The sequence below is a fragment of the Pan troglodytes genome, chromosome 8, assembly GCF_028858775.2.
Source record: "Pan troglodytes isolate AG18354 chromosome 8, NHGRI_mPanTro3-v2.0_pri, whole genome shotgun sequence".
Taxonomy (NCBI): Eukaryota; Metazoa; Chordata; class Mammalia; order Primates; family Hominidae; genus Pan; species Pan troglodytes.
The window spans coordinates 60,536,602-60,560,991 of record NC_072406.2 but is presented as its reverse complement, the minus strand read 5'-3'; the positions used below and the strand labels follow the sequence as shown (position 1 = coordinate 60,560,991).

At 49.0% G+C, this 24,390-nt stretch overlaps 1 protein-coding gene across 6 annotated transcripts in view; it reads left to right on the top strand.

Moving 5' to 3' along the window:
- The window catches only part of FRMPD2 (FERM and PDZ domain containing 2), a 118,041-nt gene that overhangs the window by 18,833 nt on the left and 74,818 nt on the right, over nucleotides 1-24,390 (top strand). For 3 of the 6 annotated variants that reach the window (XM_016918205.3, XM_009440339.4, XM_001135868.6), the window contains exons 2-10: nucleotides 4,319-4,444; nucleotides 6,806-6,963; nucleotides 11,150-11,215; nucleotides 13,647-13,838; nucleotides 15,507-15,639; nucleotides 16,314-16,401; nucleotides 17,882-18,014; nucleotides 19,454-19,525; nucleotides 23,705-23,879. In XM_016918205.3, coding sequence (XP_016773694.2) covers nucleotides 4,319-4,444; nucleotides 6,806-6,963; nucleotides 11,150-11,215; nucleotides 13,647-13,838; nucleotides 15,507-15,639; nucleotides 16,314-16,401; nucleotides 17,882-18,014; nucleotides 19,454-19,525; nucleotides 23,705-23,879 — 1,143 coding nt within the window. Of the gene's footprint in view, nucleotides 1-4,299; nucleotides 4,445-6,805; nucleotides 6,964-11,149; nucleotides 11,216-13,646; nucleotides 13,839-15,506; nucleotides 15,640-16,313; nucleotides 16,402-17,881; nucleotides 18,015-19,453; nucleotides 19,526-23,704; nucleotides 23,880-24,390 lie in introns of those variants that run through there. The other 3 variants (XM_016918207.3, XM_016918206.3, XM_009440340.4) reach the window with 2 other exon arrangements.

The window sequence follows — 24,390 nt, the reverse complement described above, 5'->3', positions numbered from 1 at the left end:
TGCTCCTACGCCAAAATGCAAACTCTTTTTCTTGGCCTAAGAGATCTGCAGGCAGATGGGACCCGCCCACCTCTCCAACTCCACCTCCCACCTCCCGAACCCTGGCTTACCGCCCTCACCTCCCTCACCATGAGCAGGCTTCTCTCAGTTCTTGGAATCTGCCAAACTCTGTTGTGCTTGCTCTTCCCTCTACCTGGGAAGTTTTTCCCATGGCTGGTGCCTTCTCAACTTCCAAATCTCAGCTTCAGTGACACCTCCTGGAAGTGCCTTCCTTGACCACTTCAGCTAAGATGTCCCCCACACCAAAAGCTTGTTATCGTGCATTGCCTTTTCTTACTTCATTAGTCTATCACTCTACAGAATTATTTTATTTGCTTACCTTCTCGTTGGCTGTCTCCCTCTGCCCATCCCCATGACTCTCAGGGTAGGTTGTTAACATTGTTCCTCATTCTACTGGTAGTACAGAGCTTGAAATATACCAGATCCTTGACGAGTATTTATTAAATGTGGTAATGGCTGAGGGAAGGCTGTAGGGATAGCCTCACAGATGAAGCTCAGGGCTGCTGTTGCCATGGCACATGGGAGAGGGAGGCCCAAGTGGAAGCACTAAAGATCAAGGGCAGGGGAAAAGATTCTAGCCCAAGGCATGCCAGGGAGAGGGGCTGCTACAGGCTAAGGCCAATAAAAGCAAGTCCTGGCAAACAGGATGCTCCTCAGCCTGGAAACTCATTGGAAGGGGCCCAAAGAAGCTTCTGGATGGCCTAGTGGGATCTCCAATGGCAAAGAAGACTTCTATGCTACTAGATGAGCCCGGAAGCCTTCAGATAGTGGAGTCAGTATAGAGGGTCAGTCTATGTAGGTGAGATCTGGGAAGGTGTATGAGAGATAAGGGTAGTGGAGGGGCCCCCCCCAAAATGCCCATTGACTGGATGCTTTCCCAGAACATCCTCAATGTCAGATCTCTCTATGCAATGGGATCCCTGCATCCTTTACATAGTTAATGATCCCCTTTTCAGTGCGTGATACAGCCCACCAGACCATGAAAAACTTGGAGAGGAGCCCAGAGGCCTCTTGGTGTGATGGCTAAAGGCTAATGACTGTTTCATAGCCTGAGATTACAGGCCCCATAAAGTGCTTCACAGCATTTCCACAGCCAGCATAATATGATGGGGAAGAGCCCTGCCTCTGAGACCAAGAGCGTAAACCCAAGTCCAAGCTGTGTGACACTGGCCAAGTCACTTAACCTCTTTGTTCCTCATCTTTAAAATGGGCATGACGATGGCCCTATTTCAGAAGGCTGTCATGAAGCTTAAATGAGTTAGCACATAAAGCACTCTGAACAGTGCCTGGCGTACAGTAAATGCTATGGAAGTGTTTGCTTGTATTGTCATTCAAGGAAGTAGCAGTGAGCTTTGAAATAGTGTTCACAATATCACACAGAGATAACAATGTTAATTGTGAGTCCAGGCTGGTTCTTGAGGGCTGGTGGGCTAGTGTAGAGAATTACCTTACTTCATAATCTATCACAAGCCCAGTGTGATGGAACACGGTGAGGGAGGTAAGCAAGGGACAGGGAGGTGGGAAGTGGAGTCAGAGAGGTGGGCAGGGCTCATCTGCCTGCCAGACCTCTCAGGTCAAGAAAAGGAATTTGCATTTTTGCCTAGCAGCAATACAAATCTTGGCCTACCTGCTAGCTTGCAGATTATTCATAACCCACACTGTAGTCCTGAGGCCAGCCAGGGAAATTCAGAGCTCTGGATGATTCCCAGGCTTCCTGCACTCTTCAGAAACCAACTTGCCACTGCGGACATATCATAACATTCCACTGTAACACTGTGGTTGGTCAGGCAGGGAGTTGGTGCAGAAAACTGGAATGCACACATTTCCTTCTGCAGAGGGATCGTGCTTGTGCATTGGAACAAGCATGACAACTTTTTTTTTTTTTTAATTGAAAGGGTGATGAGTAATTTCCTGTCACTGACTCCTGGATCATGGTTATATTTGATATGGAAGTTGTGATCCTGACACGTCCAATAACAAAAACAGCAACTTCAAGCCTCTAGTGACTCTTAGCTTTAACAAAAAGAAGGGTGCTTGATTGGCAAACCTGATCAGTTATGTGCTTTTCCAGATGTTGGATGCTCCTTTTAAAAAAATTCTGATAGGAGAAAAAAGGGTTCCAATCAAAATACATTTTTATTGTCTTTTACATTTACCTATGTTATTATCTTTACGGGTGCTCCCATTTCTTCATGTGGATTTGAGTTACTGTCTAGTGTCTTTTCATTTCAGTCTGAAGGACTCCATTAGGATTTCTCGGAGGGAAGGGTGTGCTAGCAACAAATTTGCACAATTTTTGTTTATGTGAATAGGTCTTAATTTCTCTTTCAGTTTTGAAGGATTGATTGCTTTGTTGTCTACCAAATTCTTGTTTGACAGTCTCCCCTCCAAGTATTTTGATATTGGGTGGGGTTTTTCTAACTGCTTTGTGCCTAGAAAAAAATGCATTAAGTGTTTGAGGCTGGTGTGGCTAGTTAAGACCATACGTCATCCAACTGCCTTTTGGTCTCCATGGTTTTTGATGAGAAATCAGCTGTTCATTTTATTGGGGAGTCCTTGTTTGTGATGAGTCCTAAATATGTTTTCCCATTTTCCTCCATGAAAGTTTATAGTTTTATGTTCTATATTAAATCTATGATTCATTTTGAAGTAATTTTTGCATAAGGTGCAAGGTTTAGGACCATGTTCAGCTTTTTTCCATGATGGATCCAGAACTATTTGTTGAAAAGTTTGTCCTCCCTCCATTGAATTATTGTACTGAAATAATGGTCTTCACTATCCACACCAGCCTAGAAGACTTTTAATGCATTTTTGTCTAGTCATAAAGCAATTTAAAAAACCCCACCCATTCAATATTTTATTTTGGGATTTAGAGATTTTTTTGTATAAGAATCATGGTCTTCTTCTTCCCCCTTCTTATCTTTAATAAGCAACCTTTCACTGTGGCTATAGAGAGTTAGAAAAATGTGGTGGAATAGGAATGCCTAGTCCATAAGTCTCAAACAGTTTCTAAAGAGAGAGGAGAGATAAAAAAACGAAAGAAAAGGAAAGGAAAAGGAAGGAAAGGAAAGAAAAAAGAAAAGAAATAGTAAAGAAAAAGAGAGAGGGCCTGGAGTTCAGCTTCGAATTCATCACTTTTTACCTGATTACCTTGGACTTATTTCCTGTCTGTAAATGGAAACAATAGTCCCTTCTTCACAGACTCCTTGTGATAAGTGACGGCTCACAGGTCAAGCTTTCTGAGGGGGTCCTGCTGCGGCTCCCTTTCTGCCCCAGGGAGAGGTAGCAGACCAAGCCTCTTTCTCCTGAAACCAGCCTCTCTTCCTGAGGCTGGAGGAGGCTGGTAGCAGAGGTGTCTGCAGGGAGCTGGGCAGCTGGGGAGTAGATCTTGGATTAGTGTGCCAATGGGGGATGGGGGTGCCTCTATGTGCTCCCCATCTAGCGCCCGACACTGCACACCCGCCCTGCTTGAGCTCTGGCTGTAGAGAAAGATCAGTGAGGATGTAAATGGATTAGGAAAAGTCCGCCTGGCTTCTTCCGGTGCCACTCAGCGCCTGGGTCTCTGGAGATTAGTGGGTGGCAGCTTTGTCAGGGAGATAGACATTTAAACATCAGCTTTGGTCTAAAGGCCCTGCTTACCAGAAGAGAGGGAAGAGAAGACTAGCCCTCTTGAGCCTCCTCCAGTTTCTCTGTGAGGCTGCCACTTTCTGAAACGTGGGGCTTATACTTCTGTCTAGTGAGTCGTTCTGGCACTTCAGGCAGGTGCTGGAGAAAGGGGTGGTACTGGCACCAAATCTGACTCTGCATGTGGCAGCCAGAGATGAAAGATGTGAATCACGTACAGCAGGCAAAAATGTTAGCTAACTTCTCCAGAGAGAGAAGGAGAGGAGGCCACACACTACCCAGGTGTGGGTTACTCTCTGCAACAGCTCGCACCCAGCTGGGAGGTGCTGTTCTCATGTTTCATTTGGTTGTTCATTTATTTATTCATTTAACCTTTCATTTGGGAGTTTTATTGTTTGTTTACTCATTCACTGAGAACCGACCAGCCAACCTGGTCAGTCCTCCAATTAACATTTCTTTAACTCCTCTGTGTGCTTGGCTCTGTGCCTGACCCCAGGGACCCAGGTGCTGAAAACACAGTGCCGGTGTGCAGTAGTGGCCGGACCATGCCTGGCTGCGCCAGAGTGGCGAGTACGGGCCCGGACATGTTCCTGGACATTGCAGAGGCCCTGTCACATGCATGTCTTTATTATAGGCATGAGCCTGTCCTCTGTGACGCTGGCCAGCGCCCTACAGGTCAGGGGTGAAGCTCTGTCTGAAGAGGAAATCTGGTCCCTCCTCTTCCTGGCCGCTGAGCAGCTCCTGGAAGACCTCCGCAACGGTAAGAGAGTGTTTGGGGGCAGTCAAATCACAGGGAGTTGTATGTGAAGCTTCCCACACAAACACAGTTCTGGCTGCTGCTGCTTTTTTTAAAAAAATTTTTTTCTTATCAACCTCTGAGAGCACAGAACAAGGTTGCTGCTGCTTGATCTGTGATTACTCTGAGGTATTAGAATGAGTAGAAGAATAGCACCTATCCTTGGAGCTGCACTGGGAGGGCAGGCCTGACTCTTGGACCCATGCCATGTGGCAGAGTCAAAAGAAAGGCTTTGCTTCTGCCTTGGTGTTGCAGCATTTCCAGGCATGCAAAGCTGGGAGGATTTAGGAAGAGAGTGGCTGCAGTGCTATGGGCGTCTAACAGCACATGGGCTGTCTCTGGGCATAACCAGAGATGAGAGGCAGGGGGTGGTCACCCAGGGCACCCCTACACTCTGTCCACCAGATGTTGCACTAGTCTGTGCCCCATCAGAAGGCAGACCTGGCCGGGCACGGTGGCTCACACCTGTAATCCCAGCACTTTGGGAGGCCAAGGTGGGCAGATTACCTGAGGTCAGGGTTTTGGGACCAGCCTGGCCAACATGGTGAAACTCCATCTCTATTAAAAATACCAAAAAAAAAAAAATTTGCCCGGTATGGTTGCGCTCGCCTATAAGCTCAGCTACTCGGGAGGCGGAGACAGGAGAATTTCCTGAACCCAGGAGGCAGAGGTTGTAGTGAGCCAAGATTGTGCCACTGCCCTCCAGCCTGGGCAACAGAGCAAGACTCATCTCAAAAAAAAAAAAAAAAAAAAAAGGCAGACCTACTCTGTGTTCTAAACAGGGGAGGTTAATAGAAAGAATTACTAAACAGTGTTACAGTGCTCTTTTTGAAGAGCAACTGTAAGGCATAAGAAAATGCTGGTGGGGTGTGGTGGCTCACTCATGTAATCCCAGCACTTTGGGAGACCGAGGCGGGTGGATCACCTGAGGTCAAGAGTTCAATACCAGCCTGGCCAACATGGTGAAACCCTGTTTCTACTAAAAATACACACACAAAATATTAGCCGGGCGTGGTGGCGTGCACTTATAATCCCAGCTACTCGGGAGGCTGAGGCAGGAGAATCGCTTGAACCCGGGAGGCAGAGATTGCACTGAGCTGAGATCGCGCTATTGCACTCCAGCCTGGGCGACAAGAGCGCGAAACTCTGTCTCAAAAAAAGAAAAAGAAAAAGAAAATGCTAGTGGGTCTCCTAAGGCTGAGGGCGGGTACCCAGTGAGGGATAAACTTTGAAGGGAAGCCCCCTTCCCTGTTTGGGGTTCAGATCTGTGGGAGGAGCTGTGCTTGCAGCCCATGATGATGGTAGAATTTGCTGGTGTGCCCTGCCAGAGGTGGTCTGCAGTCATGGCCCAGGCAATAGCCACCGGTGGCCAGGTAGGGAGCACGCACTGCAGGTGGGGGTTGGGGCGACCCTTTGGGGTGTAGGTGGGCTCAGGCGAGTCACCTCTCTGGAGGTTGGTGTGGGCAGGAGGGCCGCTAGAGTCCTGTGTAGATTTGAGAAGGTGGTCACATGTCAAGTTCCAGCCTTGAGGTGGCCAAGTGACCTCACATCCTGGGCATGTGTTCTGTACAGAGCCCGACCTCCAGGTGGCCTCACACTTGCACTAAACTCCAGAAACTGCGGGAGAGATAAGGCCTCCTGTAGTGTCTCTTCAGAGCCCTCTAATGAGAAAGCTGCACACTGTGCTCTCAGTACAGGAGAGACCTAAGGAAGCGGTATCCAAGGATGACTATGGGGCTCCTAGGCATTAAGCTCCAGAACAAATGCTGAGTACCCACACTCAGGTGTCAACTCACAGGTCACACGTGCTTGGGGGCTTCAGTGCATACAGCAGAGGCTCCTGGAATGAAAGATCACACATGTTCTGTGAGGGCGATGGGTCCCAGCGTGGGCCTATGGAGGAGGCTGTGCACCTGTGCCTTCAGCGTCATCTTCTCCCTCTTCCCCACCCTGGAGGTTCTGATGAACAGCTATGGAGCTCCCAGAAGACCAGCTGCCTTGGATCCTGGTCTGTCTCTAGAGAACTCAGGCTTGTGCTAAATTCCAGGTGTGCCTGACCCTCTCTTTACCTTTTACCTTGAGACTCTTGGGCCACAGATGAATTTAGGTGCAGGTGCTAACTTCCTGGCCATGGCCACAGTCACCTTTTATTATACATGTTCCCATGCATCAGGGTTGAATTTATTCTGTTCCATATCTCCTCTGGGTCTTGCTCACATTCAGTCCCAGAGATGGGTACTGCCAGGCACCTGCTGGGCACAGTCCCATGCTGGCACCCCAGATGGAAGCTCTGTCTCTACAGCTGCATCACTGGCTTGGTTTCAGATTCCTCGGACTATGTGGTCTGCCCCTGGTCAGCCCTGCTTTCTGCGGCTGGAAGCCTTTCTTTCCAAGGCCGTGTTTCTCACATAGAGGCTGCTCCTTTCAAGGCCCCTGAACTGCTACAGGGACAGAGTGAGGATGAGCAGCCTGATGCGTCTCAGGTAAGCTGTGCAGCTACTCTGCAACTCCTGGGTCCTGTGCCCTGGGAAAGGCCTGTCCCAGCGGCAGCCTCCCCAGCTCCCAGCTCAGCCTTGCAGAGCTTGGTTCTCAACACCAAGCCAGAGTGGGTTTCAAGAGTTTTATTCCCAGGATTTCTTGTCAACAACTTACTAGCTCATGGACAAGGGCAAGTCCACTTCTCTGAGCCCCAATTTCTACATTGGTAAAATGGGGTTAATGTGGCTTAATTGATCAGGTTATTATCAATATTCAAAAAGAAGTGTTGAAAAGCTGTGGTTAAGTGGTCTGGCACATTGTTACCATTGGCAGTATGTAGCAAGACACCTCAAAATGACCCAACACATCCTCAACTAGGAATTTATTCTAAGGCACAAGTAAAGATAAATTTAGCTGCAGCAATGCTGATTGTTGTATTGCTGACATTAGTGATAAATTGAAAACAAGCTAAATAGTGAGTGGGAGAGGACATGAGACAAAACACCATTAAAATGAGGCTGTAGAAGCTTATTTAATGTATTGAAAAGAAATTCAATGTATGTGCACATAATATTATCCAAGTTTGGTTAGAGAGGATGAAAGAGAGAGAGAGAGGAAGTTCTAAAAATACATACACCAAAGTGTCTGCGGTGATTGTTTCTGGATGGCAACATCAGTGGAGGTTTTTGGTTTTTCAACAATGGACATGTTTTGCTTCTGAACAGCAGAAGTTTCCAGTAAACATCATTTTTAATTTCAAAGAGAATTTTAATTCTCTCAAAGGAGAGAATGGTGCAAGGCAGCCACACAACACTGGATGGGGGCATGGTGGGTGTTTCCGCAGAGAGTTCTGTTTCTTCTTCCTCGCCCTTTCATGAGAAAAGTGCAGATGTGAAAATGCTGCTACCCTCGGGAGGCATCCTGGAATGGGAGCTGCTTTCCCTCCAGGCTCTGAAAGGCAGAGAATGGGGATGTGGTGGTTTCCAGATTTGGTTTGTCTGGGTCCACATGTCTGTAAGTCAGCCCACAAAAGTGAAAGCATAAGAGTTCCAGTTCCAGTGACCCCAGCTCCAGCACCCCCTCCCCCCTGAAATCCTGGAAGTCACTCTGGCATCCAGGCCCACATACCTTCTTACACTGCCAGGACCCCAGGGGTGAATCACTGATTCCTGGATTGGACACAGACTTGCGTGCCTCTCAGGTCTGTTTGGGACTCTTGGCTCCACATACACCGAGTTGCCTCTTATGCCCTGGACTCAGCTAAGACGTCACATATTGACCCCTGGGACTGGGATTTCTGTGTGACTGCTAAAGGACCACGCCAATGCAACCTGAGAATGCAGGGGAGTTACCTTCTTATGGGGGAAACTTAGCCAGTGGTAAATGAGAGTCTGGAGGGGACCTAAGAGGATACGTTTTCCCTCCTCTTTCTCTTGTGGATGGCTTTGTGCTGTGCAAGCCTTGCAAGCTTTCTAGAGAAGTCCTGAGTGCTAGGAAGCCCTGTCTGCTGCACTTCAGGCTGTGCTCTGTTGCTTGTTGCAAGGAGATGGCCAGCATTTTGACCCTGCATATCACATTGGTCCCTGTCTCCCTTCCCATTTTCTCTACACTGTCATTGCCCTGGGCTTGCAGCCCCTGAGTGAAGGGTCTGCACTTAACCCTTGCCTCGGGCTCCACTTTCTGATGTACCTGAGCTAACACAGATTTGAGTGCTCCTGGGGTCCTTCCCTGACCATCCCAGTACTCACTGGTTAGGATCAGGCATCACCTTCCTGATTGCAGGTTGGCCTCCATTGAGTACCTTGTGAAGGCCCAGTCACTTCTCTGCCCAGAGCGTCTTTGAGCTGGAAAATAATATGTTCCTTCCTCCTGCACACTTTCCTCCAGGCAGAGGCACGAGGACTCCAGTAGATTCAAGACTCATAGGTTGAGTTAAGAACTGGCTAAATGTATTGCTGAGTCCTGGCCAGGAAGATGAGAGTGAGTGTGAGCTGGAAGAGATCCAGTATGAGAGGGACTGAGCTCCGAACTAACCAAACATTGGTTTAGCGCTCTAGGCATATGAAGCATGGCAAGTGGAGTGGGCTTTAAGGGGCCAAAGCTACCAGCCTCAAGCCCTGTTTATTAGGCAAGGAGGCAGAGTGACCAGGTAACTTGATCTCTTTCAGCATGTCTAACACTCAGTTCTGTTCATCACTGTTCTTTTCCATTCATTACAGGCTCCTCTCTTCATCCAATTTGGCATGGGTCCATGAGGGGTTGGTTGGGCAGCTAGGAGCTAGGAGAATGGTCCCTGGACAGGCTGTGCTCAGAATCCTCCCCCAGTCCTGGGCCTCGTTCTGGTGCTGGGAGGGTGTACACGGACCCCTCTCCTTGGACCAACATCTGCCCTAAACAGTGCACTGACATATTTCCCCAACTACTTGGCATCTTAGCCCCGGGTGCAGGTCAGGTGGAAGGTGTGGGCAGGTCTCTAACTACAAGTCATCTGTGCTGCCAGTACCCCATCGTATGCTCATGGCAGACATCACCAATCAAACATGGTGTTCTTTCCCACTGAGCCAGGAGTTGCCTTCAAAATCCTTCTCACCAGCCTCTACTGGCAGTGTCTACCAGTGAGCTGAATTTAGAATTTTGGATGAAGCCTTTTGTCACTGTGGCCAAGGCCTTGCCCTAAGACACTTTTAGACAGAGCCCTTAGAATCCAGGTGAGCTCCCAGGTGTGGATGGTGCCTCTGGCAGTGCTCAGGATGCTGGAACTCTGTCTGCACTTCAGTCCCTCCAGCTCCATGAGTCTCTATGCTCCATCGTGCTAACCGTGTGGGAAGACCAGCCTTGCGGGTGGCAGTCACTGCAATTGGTTCTGGGAGCTTGTTGGGTTAATGAGAAAGAAGTGGCTGTCTACCAAGCCCCTGCTCTTCGGGTCCCTTCTCTGGAAATGGGGGTGCAGCTTGTGAACTTTCTTGCATGGTATCTATGCACGTTCATCTGAGGGGTGGGAGCTGGTTTCAGGATATAATTTCAAACAAAGATGAGAGCTAATGAGTTGTCACAGGTGACATTGAACACATCTTGACCTTGAGATGTGAACAACCAAAACCAAAAACTAAAACCACTTGTATTAAACCAAGTGGGGGGCTCAAATAACTGTGTGTTTTTACATGCAATGTTTCATTACCTCATTGTTTCCTTCTAAAATCCCAAAAATCATTTCCTGAGAAGAGAGATCTTAAGGGAAATGTGCCTTGTCAGTTATAATAGAAGCCCCACAATAAACACCAACTGACATTGATTGAGGACTGGTATAATCCAGAGGCCATGTAGACAAGTGGGGACAATTAAAGTACCTATGTCACAGGATTGCAGTGAGGACTAAATAAGTTTATATGGGTAAAAGACTTAGAACAAGGCTTGGTATATTGTAAGTGCTCTATGTCCAATAATAATAATGGTAACAATAATAATAGTTAATATTACCACCTTCGGGTACTTTTGACTTGATCTTTATTAGAATTCAGGCAGAATACTCATTTTTAAGATGAAGAAACCGAGGGTCAGAGATGTCAAACAATGCTCTTCCCATGACATCATTTTGCTTCTTGACAAGATATGGTGCTTTGTAATCAGGCTGAACTGTAATGTGTCATGGAAACAGAAGGCCTAAAATACAATGGCCAGGGACAAAGATATGGTTGTTAGTTACTGAACAAGAGGTCTAGGGATTGGTCAGCAGCCGTTTCATGTCATCAAGGATCCAGGCTGTGTATTTCCATTCTACCTTCCCCAGTGGCTGGCTTTCTGTTCTATGCTTGCTGCCTCATTGTCACGGAATGGCTGCGAAGACTCCGTGTATCAATCACATCAATTTTGAAGGCAGGAACAAAGGGGAAAGCGTGGGGCCAGTCACATATGTCCTTTTGTCAGTAAAGCAAAAGCCTTATCAGAAGCCCCCTAACAGATTTCTCTCACGCCTTTCACCAAAACTGAGTGTCATGGTTTCTGCTAGAAAGCAAATTTCTGGCTTTCTAGCCTCCGGAGTAGGAGGTAACAAGGGTTAAGGGAGTTGCAGATGGTGCTAGACTAGCCAGACAACAGTGTCTGTTCATGTGGAAATTGGATTGTATTTTTCTTGCAGAGCCATGGAATAACAGAGATGATTGAAATCTAATCATGTACTCTTCTTTTGGGCAGATGCATGTCTATTCTTTAGGAATGACCCTCTACTGGTCAGCAGGGTTTCATGTTCCGCCACATCAGGTTTGTAAACAAGATACTCCAAGTCTTGCCGGGCTATGTCTCTGGGTTTATTTAGTGGTTTTCTCCTGGGCAGGGACCACATTTACTGAGCACACATAATGCCACTCTCCCCTCCTCTAGGTCCTAGGCAGGCATTGAGAACTCATCACACAACTCCTTCCTGCTAGTGCAGAAACAACCTCCGAATCCCACTCAACATAGCACTCCAGGCAGCCACAATTTGGGACTGGCAAGCAGGATAAGTTTGGCCATCTCCGCTCAGAGGAAGTATTAATAGCAAGCTAGAGAATTTTATAGACACTGAAGATACAGATTTACATATATTTTAAAAAGGCTTTAAAACAGCCCTTCCCAAAGTGAGATGCTTCCCTGAAAAAGGCTTCTGGGCTCAATAGATTTGGGTAAATGCTCCCTACAATATCTCCCTCTCAAAGATTTTTTAGAGTCATTTTTTAAAAACTACAAGAAGGCTTAAAACTTAGAAACTTAACTTTATCCTGGCTGGCCATGGTGGCTCACGCCTATAGTCCCAGCACTTTGGGAGGCTGAGGCAGGCAGACCACTTGAGCTCAGGAGTTCGAGACAAGCCTGGCCAACATGGCAAAACCCTGTCTCTACTACAAATAAAAAAATTAGCTGGGTGTGGTGGTGTATGCCTGTAGTCCCAGCTACTTGGGAGGCTGAGGCATGAGAATCGCTTAAACCCCGGGGGCCGGGAGGGGAAGGTTGAAGTGAGTGGAGATCAAACCACTGCACTCCAGCCTGGGCAACAGAGCAAAACCCTGTCTCAAAAAAGAACTACATAAAAATATCCTAATATTTTACACAATTTTCAACTACAGAATAGAAGTGTTTGTGTACGTTTCCATCTGATACTATAACAATTCCTTAGAGACTGGTGCCACAAGAACACATGCTGGAGAGCCCTGCCTAGCTGACCTGGCTAGACTGGATCCCTCCCTCCTCCTCCCTTCCTTCCTGCCTTTCTTTCTACTCACCCCGACCCTCTCCAATTCAACATCCGGGCTCTTCCTGGGTGGTCTTTCTAAGAGACCAGCTCACGACCACTCTCACATGCAACCTTTTGTAACGCCTCACTGGCCATGGGGTTGCCTTCTGACTTCTCGGTGAGACACACCTGGAGCCTAGGATAGGGTCCCTGCTCCCGTCTGGTTCCCCTTTGGCACTCTGCCATAATCAGGACCGGCTTCCTGGGTGTGTGTCCTGAGTGTGTGACCCTGTGTCATAGCACAGGGTCCTGCACTTAGTTTAATGCTCTGCTATCACTGTCCTGGAATTCTTAATAATTTTGAACAAGAGACCCCACATTGCTATTTTCCCCCAGGCCCCTGTCCTGCTCATAATCCCCTTCCCTTCAGATGCATGTCAGCTCATCTGCATCTTCGTGCCTTTGTACACACGGATCCCTTCACCAGCACCTCACTCCCCACTTTCCTCTTGGTTAACTCTAGCCTTGGCTAAGCCCCTTCCTCTACATTAGTGCCATGGCCTGTGCTTCCCAAGGTCAAAGTCCTTGTCATCCTCTATGGTCTTTGTCTCTTTTAGTGACCGTCTCTCTCATCACACCATTATTTTCCTGAAGGCAGGGACTGTATCTGGTGTGGCTGTGCAGCACCAGGCACAAAAGACGCCTGGATTTACTGTGACGGCAGGACTCAGCAGCTTGGCTGTACACAGAGATAGGTGTTCACAGCTGATGCTCCCCAGCAAGAAGCGGTAGTGCAGCCTTTATCTGGAAAGTGACCTGCAGTGTGGGTTGAGCTTGAGAAAAAGTCTGATTTTGAATCTGAATTTGAGGACTTTCTCATATGAATTGTGGTCATTTAAATGCATGAGGGAAATGCTTATAAGACGCTTCTGTTTTCTTTTGCTCGATGTGTACACGTGACATAAAGTTCAACCAACAACGATTGAGCATTTGTGCTGACTGCTGGCTGTTCCGAAGTGAACAGGAATAGGCCACAGTCTGTATGTTCCAGGAGCTCACATTCCAGGGGAAAGGCCAAGTGAGACCCCCTGAGTGATTGGATACAATGACAAGCTGCGCAGGTGAACTTGAGTGAAAGGCTGACCTCTGGTTTGATTTGGGGTGCTTGGCACAGGTGGAAATCCATCTTGTCAAAGCATCTATTTTTCATAAGCATTCCAAGCATGTGCTTGGGCAGAAGGATGTTCTGGTTTAGAAAGCAGCAGACAACACAGAATTGATGCAGAGATGATTGCTCTGCACTTTGCGGCCTCAGTGATGGATCTTGTGTCTGTCCTTAAACTCTCCAGAAGGGGCAGGCATCTGCTCTGGTGCTTGTGGGAACACCCGTTTCCATGTCTCCAAGGCCTGCCTGACAAGGTGCTGGCCTCGTAGCGGCAGCTCTGGCTGCTCTCTCCTCTCACCGGCCCTGTCTGCCTCCAGCCCCTGCAGCTCTGCGAGCCCCTGCGCTCCATCCTGCTGACCATGTGTGAAGACCAGCCTCACAGGCGGTGCACGTTGCAGTCGGTTCTGGAAGCTTGTCGGGTTCATGAGAAAGAAGTGTCTGTCTACCCAGCCCCTGCTGGTCTCCACATCAGAAGGCTGGTTGGCTTGGTTCTGGGTACCATTTCTGAGGTCAGTAGAGAACCGTGCTTTTCAAGCAGTAGCCGCTGGTCATGCGTGGCTATTAAAATTTGAATTAGTTATATTATCATTAACTAAAATAAAATAAAAAATTAAATTAATCAGTCACATCTGTTACATTTCAAGTGCTCAGTTGCCACTCGTAGCAGGTGATGACCCTATTGAACAGGGTGGATCTAGAACATTCTTGTCATTGCAGTTCTATTGGGCAGTGCTAACAAAGACCTTTAGGCAAGCCCCAGTTTGTCACATGGCTAAGACCCTTGACATCTTTGCAAGTGCGTCCTTACATAAAGCAATAATGTTTAGAACCCATGATTCAGTTTTCTTATCAAAATTCAACTCTAGGTTCTGCACAGAAGCCTTCCCTGACTTCGTTTTTGTGGTCCCTGGGTACCCTCCCCTCTGCTATTTTATACCCGTGGGGTGTCCTTTGTTGTGCTTGTCACACTGTGCTGCTTGCTGCCCTGTGCACTCCACAGAGTGCAGCAAGGGGCCTGGCACATGGGAGGCATTTGGCTTAGGTTGGATTCCCTCCAAGCTAACCCAGAGAAAGGGATTCTTGTGCAAGTTATTTACTGGGGAAATGTTCCTGGGAGAGGGGAGTGATGGTAGTACAGCTGACAAGTTGAAGGATATAGTCTCAGCTGGAGACAGGCCCAGCCTGGCCCCCTGGGGAGCTCTGTTGCAGGAATGGCACCATGGAGTTGGTCCCCCATGAGACCTGAGTGGAGCTGGGATAAGATGGGCAAGTGAGGTGCCTAAGGCACAAAATGTAAGGAAGTTTGTATTTGGGAGGAACCAGAGACAGGTAAGCTAGAGGCCAGTTGAGTGGCTGCACTTGTCCAGGGACAAGTTGGAGAGCTGAGAGCAGGATTAATGAGGGCCCATGTGGATGGAGATGAGGGGACAGCAGGGTGGACCATGGCAACAGTCAATCAGAGAAGGCCTCTTCCATCAGAGAAGGCCTCCTTCTTGGACCCCTTCTCTCTTGGCATAGGAACATGTGGTTCCTATGAATTGAGCCAGAGGATTTGGTGGGGGAAATGGACTATATTTATTTGAAAGATACTGAGGTCTACCATCCACTGGTGTGCCATTGTCCTTGGATAGACACTGTAATGACCTGCAACATTTCCATCAGGGATCTGCAAGGTAGATGTCAGTCACGTATGCAACATTCATTGGCCACTGCATTAGGTGTGCTACGGTGGTGCATAAAGCACACAGAGATGTTGGGGGAGACAGACAAGCAGCACACTCATGGAACATGATGCAACAGAGCCAGGTGTGAGTGCAATGATAAGGGAAGGTGATCAGAGGGCAGAGGTAGAGAGGCTTAGAAGTAGAGAGCACACAGCTCTGGGTCTTGTGGGTACAGAGGAGCTTCTGGGGAGGCTGTAGCCACAGAGGGAATGCATGAGCAAAGGCACAGATGTGTGTGAGTGTGCAGGTCTGGAGTGGGGAGTGAAGTGCCTTCAGGGTGCATGCAGGGGGTGGGCACAGAGCACATTCTGGGTGCCAGAGAACCCATCATTAGGTCACCGGGTAGGGCAGACAATTCCACATTGATTCAGTCTGACAGCCAGTTTGCATGTATCTGTAAAAACGCCCCCTCCTTATCTTGGGATGTGGATGTGTGATGCACTTGACCCCCAGGTGGAGAAAAGAGTTGTGGAGGAAAGTTCCTCTGTGCAGCAGAACAGAAGCTACCTGCTCAGGAAGAGGCTGCATGGGACAAGCAGCGAGAGCCCAGCGGCACAGGCCCCGGAGTGTCTGCATCCTTGCAGAGGTGGGTACGTGCCCTAAGCAGTCCCTGCGTGGGCTGATGGTACCCATTCTATTGTTTCCTGCCCTGTATGGGCCACACATCCACATTGTGATGGCAGAGAAAGCCTATGTAAGTGCCACTCTTTCAGGAAGCCCCTGAAGGGAAGGGGCTGAGCTTAGGACTCACCTGTGTTCCCAGGAAAGTCTTATTTGGGGACACAACTTAACACAGTTATTTATATCAGATGAAAACTTTAAAAATGAGTTCTAACTGTCCAAGTTGAGAAAATTCAAACTGAAACAAACAACAAGAAAAGAAAAACTTGATTTTTTTTTCAGTTATTGTTCTGGGTGTGTTTAAAGAGTGGTTTTTGGAATAATCTTCAAATCTACTGTTCTCTACTTTTCAACTAAATCTGAGCTTTTTTTTAAAAAAAATTAATGTTATTGTTTGTTGTCTCTAAAACAAAGTGCACCTTGCCATTAGGCTTTATCTTCCCTTGTAACCCTCCCTCCAACCCTCTGTAACTGTCATTTCTGTTTTCTACATGAGGAAACAGATTCAGAGAGGCTAAGGAATTTCACCAAGGTCACACAGCTAGTAAGTCATGATGCCATTCATGCTCTGAGATGCCTGATTTAAGAAAGCCGTGATCTTGGCTTCTGCCCATACCCTCTACCATGCTTCTTGATTAGTTTCAGAAAGAAGCACGGAGACCCAGAGCTCACCAGAGCCCCATTGGAGCACCTCGACACACAGTCACTGCAGCCTCCTTGTTAACCGGTAAGCAGCAAGGCCTAAAGGGTGCTGTGAACTTGATGTGAGACATAGGTGTGGGGGCTATGGTACCTTATTTCTTTACTGATTATTAGTAAGAAGCCTCGTGCTCCTCCAGAAAATGCCAATGCTATTCCATTAACAGATGAAGAAGCCACATTTAAGCAGATCCGAAGCCAAGATAATGAGGGGCCTGGTGGCAGCTGTGCTGTCAGGGCATCCTGTTTCCTCTGGGAACCATACTCAGTCCGAGTGGCGGAGCAACAACATGCCTCAATATTGTTGCCATTATCCGTTGCCATACCATGCTGCATAACAAGCAACCACAAAACACAGTGGCTAAAAGCAACAATTATGTATTTAGCTCATGATTCTGTGAGTTGGTCATTTAGGCTGTGCTCAGCTGGGAGGTCTTCTAGACTCTGCTGAAAGCCTTCCTGCCTTTGTGACTATCTTCAGCTCGGCTATCCAGCTTCTCCTGGGGGGTGAATGGCCATTGTCTGGGAAGCTCTGGCTCTCCTCCACGAGCAGGTCAGCCTAGGATTGTTCTCGTGACAATGGCAGAACTGACAGAGAGGAACTGAGAGAGAGAGAGAGAGACAGAGAGACAGAGAGAAAGAGGAGAGAGAGGAGAGAGGACGGCAAGGTGCATAAAGCCTTCAGAACTGGTCTTCCATCATTTCCACTTCATTCTGTTGGCCATATCAAGCCTAAAGGCCAGCCCCATTTCAAGGAGTAAGAAATAGACTCCATCTCTTGATGGCGGGAGGCTGCAAAGTCGGATTGCAAAGGGTGCAGATCAGGGAGAAGAACTGTGGACATTTTTGCAATTGTCTAACTTAGGATGCTTGAATCAGATCAAAACCTAGATGGGCTCATATCTTCCTGGACCTGGAACGGTGTTTATTTTGAAGTTTGGGTGATTTATTTATTCACATAGTGACCTGTTGAGGGCTGTAACAGTGTCTTGTCATAGTTGATGTCAAATCCACAGCTGGCGCCCTGATTGGATATCGTAGAGTTTATCTTGCAATACTTTTTCCTGCCATTTAAAACTTTATTTTCCCAATGAAAACAATTTTTACCCCCTGATTCCTTAAACAATATATTTTATTGTCTAAATATTTGAACAACATATCCAATTCTAAAGAAGCCAGAACTGCTGCAGTCCCATGACCTGCTGGGTGGTTGCTCTAGACCTGGGGTCCTGGCACCACAAACAGAGAGGTAAAGGCATGGGGTGGAGAAGTCGACTGTGCCTTTTACCTCCAACCCCACCCCACCCCAGTGGCTGTGCAGCCTGGCTTCTCCAGGCCTCAGCTTCCCCCAATTCAAAAATGGATATAACTCCCCCATAGGTGGGGGAGAAGGTGACATGCATCAGTGGGTGCACCCTGCCCAGCTGAGCCCCTGTGCGGGTGATCTTTCATGCCATGGAAGCCCTTGGCATTGCTAAGTGCTTCACCCCTTCTCAACCCCTGGCCAGTGCTCTTCCAGGAGCAGATCCCCAGGACCAGCAGGAGGGCCGGAGGCTCAGCTCTGGATCTGTGCACTCGGCAGCAGACAGCTCATGGCCAACAACTCCTTCTCAAAGGGGTTTTCTGCAGAGAAGGAGCAAGGTAAGCAAAATAAGACTGAAGGGCACTCCTCAAGGAGGCTTGAGCAGGGAGCTGTGGGTGGCTGGCACGGTGGCTGAAAATGGGCAGGGTCTTCTAGGGGACAACTTCCCTGGGCTGAGGTTTATAGGATTGGACTAACATAAACCTGAAATTTGCAACTTAGGGCATAGGCATTCACTGAGTGGCCTCACTGGGGAAGGCTCTATGGGGGACGCTGTATAAGATGTAGGGTTGAAGATGCTGGGTCCCACCCTAGAGGAAGCCACTGGTGCGCAGGGTGGTGGCAGAGCGTGCTACATGATTCGAGAACTGACAAGGCAGAATGTGTTTGGAAGGGGCCTTCTGCACAGGTGAAAGGCAGGAGCACAGATCCAGGGCCGCAGGGAGGGCTTCTATAGGGAGGAGAGAGTTATCCTTCCAGCTGGGTAACCCTAAGAGGGTAATAGGGTTAGGGGGAATGTGCCTGTCTGTCTGTCAAAGTTAGTTAAGGTCCCTTGACTGAGCTGAGCTCCAAATAGCCTCAGGATGTCCCTCTTCCTGTTTGGCCTATGGTTCCCATACCCTGGCCTGGCCCGCACTGTCCTCCTTGGCCCTTCTCTGGCCTCCATGAACTTGGTGGAGGGCGTGAAGAGGGCTTCTGAGAGGCTTTGTCCACCTCCTTTGGCTTTTCTTCCTGATCACTCACTAGAGATACTTCTATTGGGAACTCTTGCAGGATACAAGTCACTTCTGGGCTGGAATTTTGGCCTCTTGGGACAAGAGTCCTGCTAGGTACCCTTGGGGGCACTATAGAAGCCCTACCCAACCCTATCTCTTGCTGGTTATATGACTCAGGTGAGCTTCTTAAGCTTTTTTTTTTTTTTTTTTAAAGGTGAGGAGCCTCAATTTCCTCACCTGTAAAATGGGTTGAGAATATGCACCCCACAGGGGGATAGCTGGGTCTAGCTAGCGATGGGTATTGCAGTGTTTTCTGGGTCAAGTGTAATACAAACACACTGAGAACAAGAGGTGCCCACTAAGCTATTGATTCAACATCTAGAGCTAGAAAACATTTCAGCTCATCTAAATCTAAAAGTATTTTTGTTTTTTCAAGTATTTTTATTGCATTTATATTTATATTATACATTTTATACTTTTGATACATACAAAAGATGGAGTTCTGTGTAAATTATGAAACTTATAATTCACCCCGAACACCCCTGTACCCAACTTAAGAGCCAGAACGTTGCTGATACCCTATACCCACCTGTAAGACTTCTGCTCCAAGATGTACCATTCAGCTGGGGCCTCAGCCCAGGTCAGCCCCATCTTGGCCTGTTTCCTGCTGGCTCTGGGGAATGCGTGCTGGTGGGGGCTGCAGAGGTGCATCATGGGGGAAGCCCAGACCCAAAGCCTGGAATCTGTTGTCTTCTCTACCATATGTGACTGTTTTCCTCCAGTTTTCCAGGCCAGAGTTCATCCTGTTGGCTGGAGAGGCCCCGATGACACTACATCTGCCGGGATCGGTTGTGGTAACTACTGGGCTAGACTGGGCAGGGATGGAGGGTGGCGAGGGAAGTGGGCAGTTGCGGGAGGCCAATTGTGTCTGAATGGGGTCTCACATGGGAACACCCCAGTGGCATTCAGTTTCCCCCAGACCTCTGCCAGAACCATCACTGCCTCCCACTGCTGCTGTTTTCCCTTCAGCCTGTTAAAGGGGCCCCACGTGACTTCCAGCTGAGTCCTGCTGGCCCTCCCAGCCTCAGCTAGGGAATGCTGTGAAACATCTACCAGGTGCCAGGCACTATTCTAGGCCCCCATCTATGCTGTGAATGAAACAAAGTCCTTTTCATGTGGAGATTACATTCTAGAAGGAGGCGGCAAAGACTGACAAAGACATAAATATAAAAGAATGCCAGGTAGTGATTTGTGCAAAAAAAAAAAAAAAAAAAACCAACAACGAAGAAGGGAGGAGGATGGAGCATGGCAGGTGGTAGGAGGGAGAGTATGCTCTTTTAGATAGGAAAGTGGCTCTGGGGAGGCATCTTGTGAACAAAGACTGGGTGAAGACAAGGAGTGAGCCTTGTGGGCTTTTCAGGAAGGGCAAATGCTGTGTGGGCTGTCCCTTCCCTGCCCCAGAGCCTGAGCACGTCCCCTGCAGAGCCCCATGTGTGGCTGGTCTCACCCTGAGCTCCCCAGAACATATCTGTCCATGTTCAGGCCCATATCTCTGTTGTCCAGGGCCCAGTTGGGGCCGAGAGCTTCTCAGTCAATGTTGAGTATTTGGATGTGAGCCTTTCCCATCTCCCCAACCCCCAGGGCTGGAAGCGCACACATTGTCAACTTGGCTTTCTGGGCCTCTGCTCAGGGCCTCCGGGAGGCAGGGCTTGAGTGGGGCATGGCTAGAGGCTCTCCCCTCCCAGGCTCCTGCATCGCCCTCCACTTGTCCTTCCTGCCCTGAAGAGCACCAATGAGCCCACCTCTGGCTCACTCCAGCAAAATCCCATTGAATCCCAGCTTCCATGCACCCCCCTGTCAAGGGGATGCCTGTTGCAGTGCACTGACATCATTTCCTCTACACCTGAGTCCTGAAAGTGTTGAAGCAAACTGGTCAGTGCAAGTGGGATGCCTGCCTGACCGGGGCCTCCAATTCCTATGCAATGACCACCTGCATCAATTCATGCAGCACACACTGACGGGCACCCACTGTGTGCCTGGTCCACCTGCATGGGCACAAAAAATATGAAGTGGGATGATAACTTTTACACCCCAGGTATGCAAGATTGAGTTACCCAAAGCATGAAAATGCTAAAGCTAAGGAGGCTGGTGTGTGAGGGGCTGGGGTGTCAGGGTGGCTCACTCTGGGGGTCTACAACCTTCTGAGGACACTTCCTGTATGGGGCTTGCAAGTCAGAGGGCCATGGCCTCCTCAGCCCAGTCCCACCTCTGCCCATCCCCTTCAAGCCACCTGCCCTCAGCTGAGGGGAAGAAGGGACAATTCACCCAGGGACCCCTTCCTGACATCCCTGTGGTCACATGGCTTAGGTGACTGGAGACTCCTCTACCCACCGGGTAGATGGGCCAGACCTGCTGTGATGGGGGCCAGCTTCCCCCGCTCTGCAGGGATGCTTGTGCAATGCTTAGGTACCAAGACTCCAGGCGATGGGAACAGTGCTATTGTCCCAGTTCTGTCCGGGGCGAGCATCTTGACCTACACACCAGGTCTAGGAGCCTAGTTATAATCCTCAGAGGGGACCTTGGACACTTGCCTCTAGGAAGATGCAAGAAGGGTATGAGGGTGACTGAGGGCTCCCTCAGTAAAATACTTTTTGGACCTCTGTCCCTTACCTGGGAAACAGGAGGTCCCATTCCCAGGGTTTCCTGTGTCACTCTGTCTGGCTTGGGCTGGAGCATTTGCCCCTGTTGCTTTAGCCCCTCCTTTCCTGTCCCCAGGGTTCTCAGTCAGTGTAGCTCCCTATCTCTCCCTCCAAGTGGAGTTCTTGGTACACACACCCTTTCCTTCTGCTTCCCTGTGGGAGTTGGGAACAAAACAGATTCCCCTTACAGCATGGCTGTCCCGTGGGAAACACTGGCAACTAGGCTCACTGAAACATGAAGAGGCAGCACCCTGTGTTCAAAAGCAGCCACCATAGGAACTAAAATATAAAACGTTTTCTTTTTTCTCTATATGTGCTTTCTCTGTCTCATCATGTCATGGTGTTTTTATTTTTTATTTGCTGTTTAATGTCACATTCTCTTGGGCATAGGGATATTCACAAGGTGGACAGAGACCCTTGCAGGTACCTGGGACCCTGCCCTGTGACTTTGCCACACCAGTTGCTGGATCCATGCACCATGCCCCAAGCAGGGTGAAAAAGCCCAAGCTCCCTTCCCATGACTCTGCTGTCTCAGCCCAGACAATCAGTGGTCCCCCAAGGGGTTACACCCTTTGCATGGAGATGCGTTTGGTACCTGGCTTGGGAGCTGGGTGGGTGAGAGGCTTGTCCCTGCTGAATTGCCCAGGGAAAGAGCTTTGGTGCTCCTGGCCCAGGGTGGGGACAGCCACTGTCATGGTTGCTCTGACATGCCTTGGGTGCATGTGCCTGCTTGGGACCTTTCCTCCACCAGCCCCTGAGGAAGGCATCACTAGGGGGCAGTGAGAGCAATGGCTGCCCTCAGTGGAGGGCAGCAGAGGTCACTGTGTGGGGAGGATGAAGGGGCAGGGGAGGCTGGGCAAGGCATGGGGATTCAGAGAGCAGAGGAGTTGGCAGCCAGAACCCTCCAAGGAGGAGGGGAGGCAGGACTGCTGAAAGTCAAAGCTTTGTATCCTCGCTCATTGTCCTGGGGACTTCACTCAGAAAACACACACTCCAAACACAACTATTAAGAGTGTCCAGAGGGCAGCTTCAGAGCATTGGACCCAAGCAGGGGCCCATCATGGGCATACGATTCATCACTGAGGGCCTGGGCAGCCCTCTCAGGAAGCAGCTGGGATTTCTGCAAGGGAAAGAAGCGGGTCAGACCTGCCTCCCAGCCTTCCTGGCTCTCGCAAAATCACCTTGGGAAGCTTTACTAGATATTGATTTCCTAGGCCTTGTGCCAGACTGACAGAACCAACTTGGGAGTGGTCCCCTCACCTCTCAGGTGACTCAGGTGTGCAGCAAGTGTAGGAACCAAGGTGGCGTGGAGTATGCCTGTGTGATCAGCCCTGCCCAGCAGCATGTGTGAAACCCCCTCCCACAGGGTCCTCAGATCTGCTCTGGCCCCTGGAGTGCATAGGCTGCCCCTGGGTGCCAGGAGTGTCAGGGTATGACCACAGGCATGGTCTCGATGGCACTAAGGCCACATATGCTAGTGTCTGTCCATGACTGCCTTCTAGAGAGAACTTCCTGGGGGAGGTCCAGGCTGGGCTTTGGGACATGGGGTTACTCAGGAAGAGCCACAGACAAGGGCTCCAGAGCCTGACCTGACAGATCCATAAGAGTTTGCCACGTGGGGAGGGAGTGGAAGAGCCCTAGGGGCAGTGGGTATCATATGTGCAAAGACACAGGCAGAATGGCCCAGGCGGCTGCCTGGTGATGAACTATCCAGGAGGCTGAACCAAGGCAACAGTGGTCTGGGTGGGGCTGTGGTGGGAGATGAAGAGGCAGAAGGCAGACTCTGGAGGCTCTTTGGCTCTGCCGACCCATTTCTAGAGTCTAGGTAATCCCCTTGCTCCAGCTCTGTCTCTTCATTGGATCTGCACCCACCCAAATTCTCTCTGAAGTTTAGAATTAATTAACCTGTGCTGTGCTGGGACCTGGGGAGACAATGTCAGATCGACAGATTGATCCAGGGCCATATAATTCATTGATGAGGGCCCTGGGTGACCCTCTTAGGAAGCAGAGCCCAAGGGGCAGCTGGGATTTCCGCATGGGAAAGACATCAGTCAGACAGGCCTCCCAGCTTTCCTGGCCCCTGCTGAGCCTGGCAGAAGGCTCAGATTTGAGTCCAGTTCCTGCCTTACAAACTGTGCAAACCCTAGGCAAGACTCTTACCATTTCTGAGCCTTAGTTTCTCATCTGCTGCATAGGAATTGTAAATATACTTATCTTTTAGAGTTGTCAATTAAATGAGACAATGTGTGTAAAGTGCTTAGTACAGTAACCAGCGCACACTAAAGGCTCAATGACTTATAATTGTAGTATAATTGATACTATTGTTGTTTTCAGACCAAAAAAGGGAAATCCTATTTGGCTCTCAGGGACCTCTGTGTGGTCCTGCTGAACGGGCAGCACCTGGAGGTAAAATGTGATGTTGAATCAACAGTGGGAGCTGTCTTCAATGCCGTGACATCCTTTGCCAACCTTGAGGAACTCACCTACTTTGGCTTGGCGTATATGAAAAGTAAGCATCTCTTGGGCAGCTCACAGCTGGCCTGGTGCCTCTGGTAACTCGGGTATCTGGGTACCTGAGCTCTGTTTCTTCTGGGAAAACTGTTTGAGACTTGGGTGCCTCCCTTTGTATGCCTAGACATTAGTCAGCATGACGAGGGCTTCAAGTACTCATGGATAAAGCATCAAGCAAGTGCAGAAGGTTGTCAGGAAATAATGAGTGTAAGATGTGGGTTTCTGTGGCTTGCTGGATCTGGTTGATCGATCTCAGGGCACTGAAGTTAGACAAACAAGCAAATGTTAAAAGCATTTCCATCTAATGATGCAGGACTAGTGGGGACTTAGTACCCTGACCCTAGGAGCTAATTAAGATTCCATTCTAAATATCCAAGAAAAAGGGTTTCTATACTCTCTTCCCTCTCTGACGTTCTATTAGAGACTCTTTATTTCTGCTGTCGACCTAAAATGACAGTGGAGAGAGACAGGCTCTCCAAAAAATGAGTGTATTTGGGAATTAGCAGGAG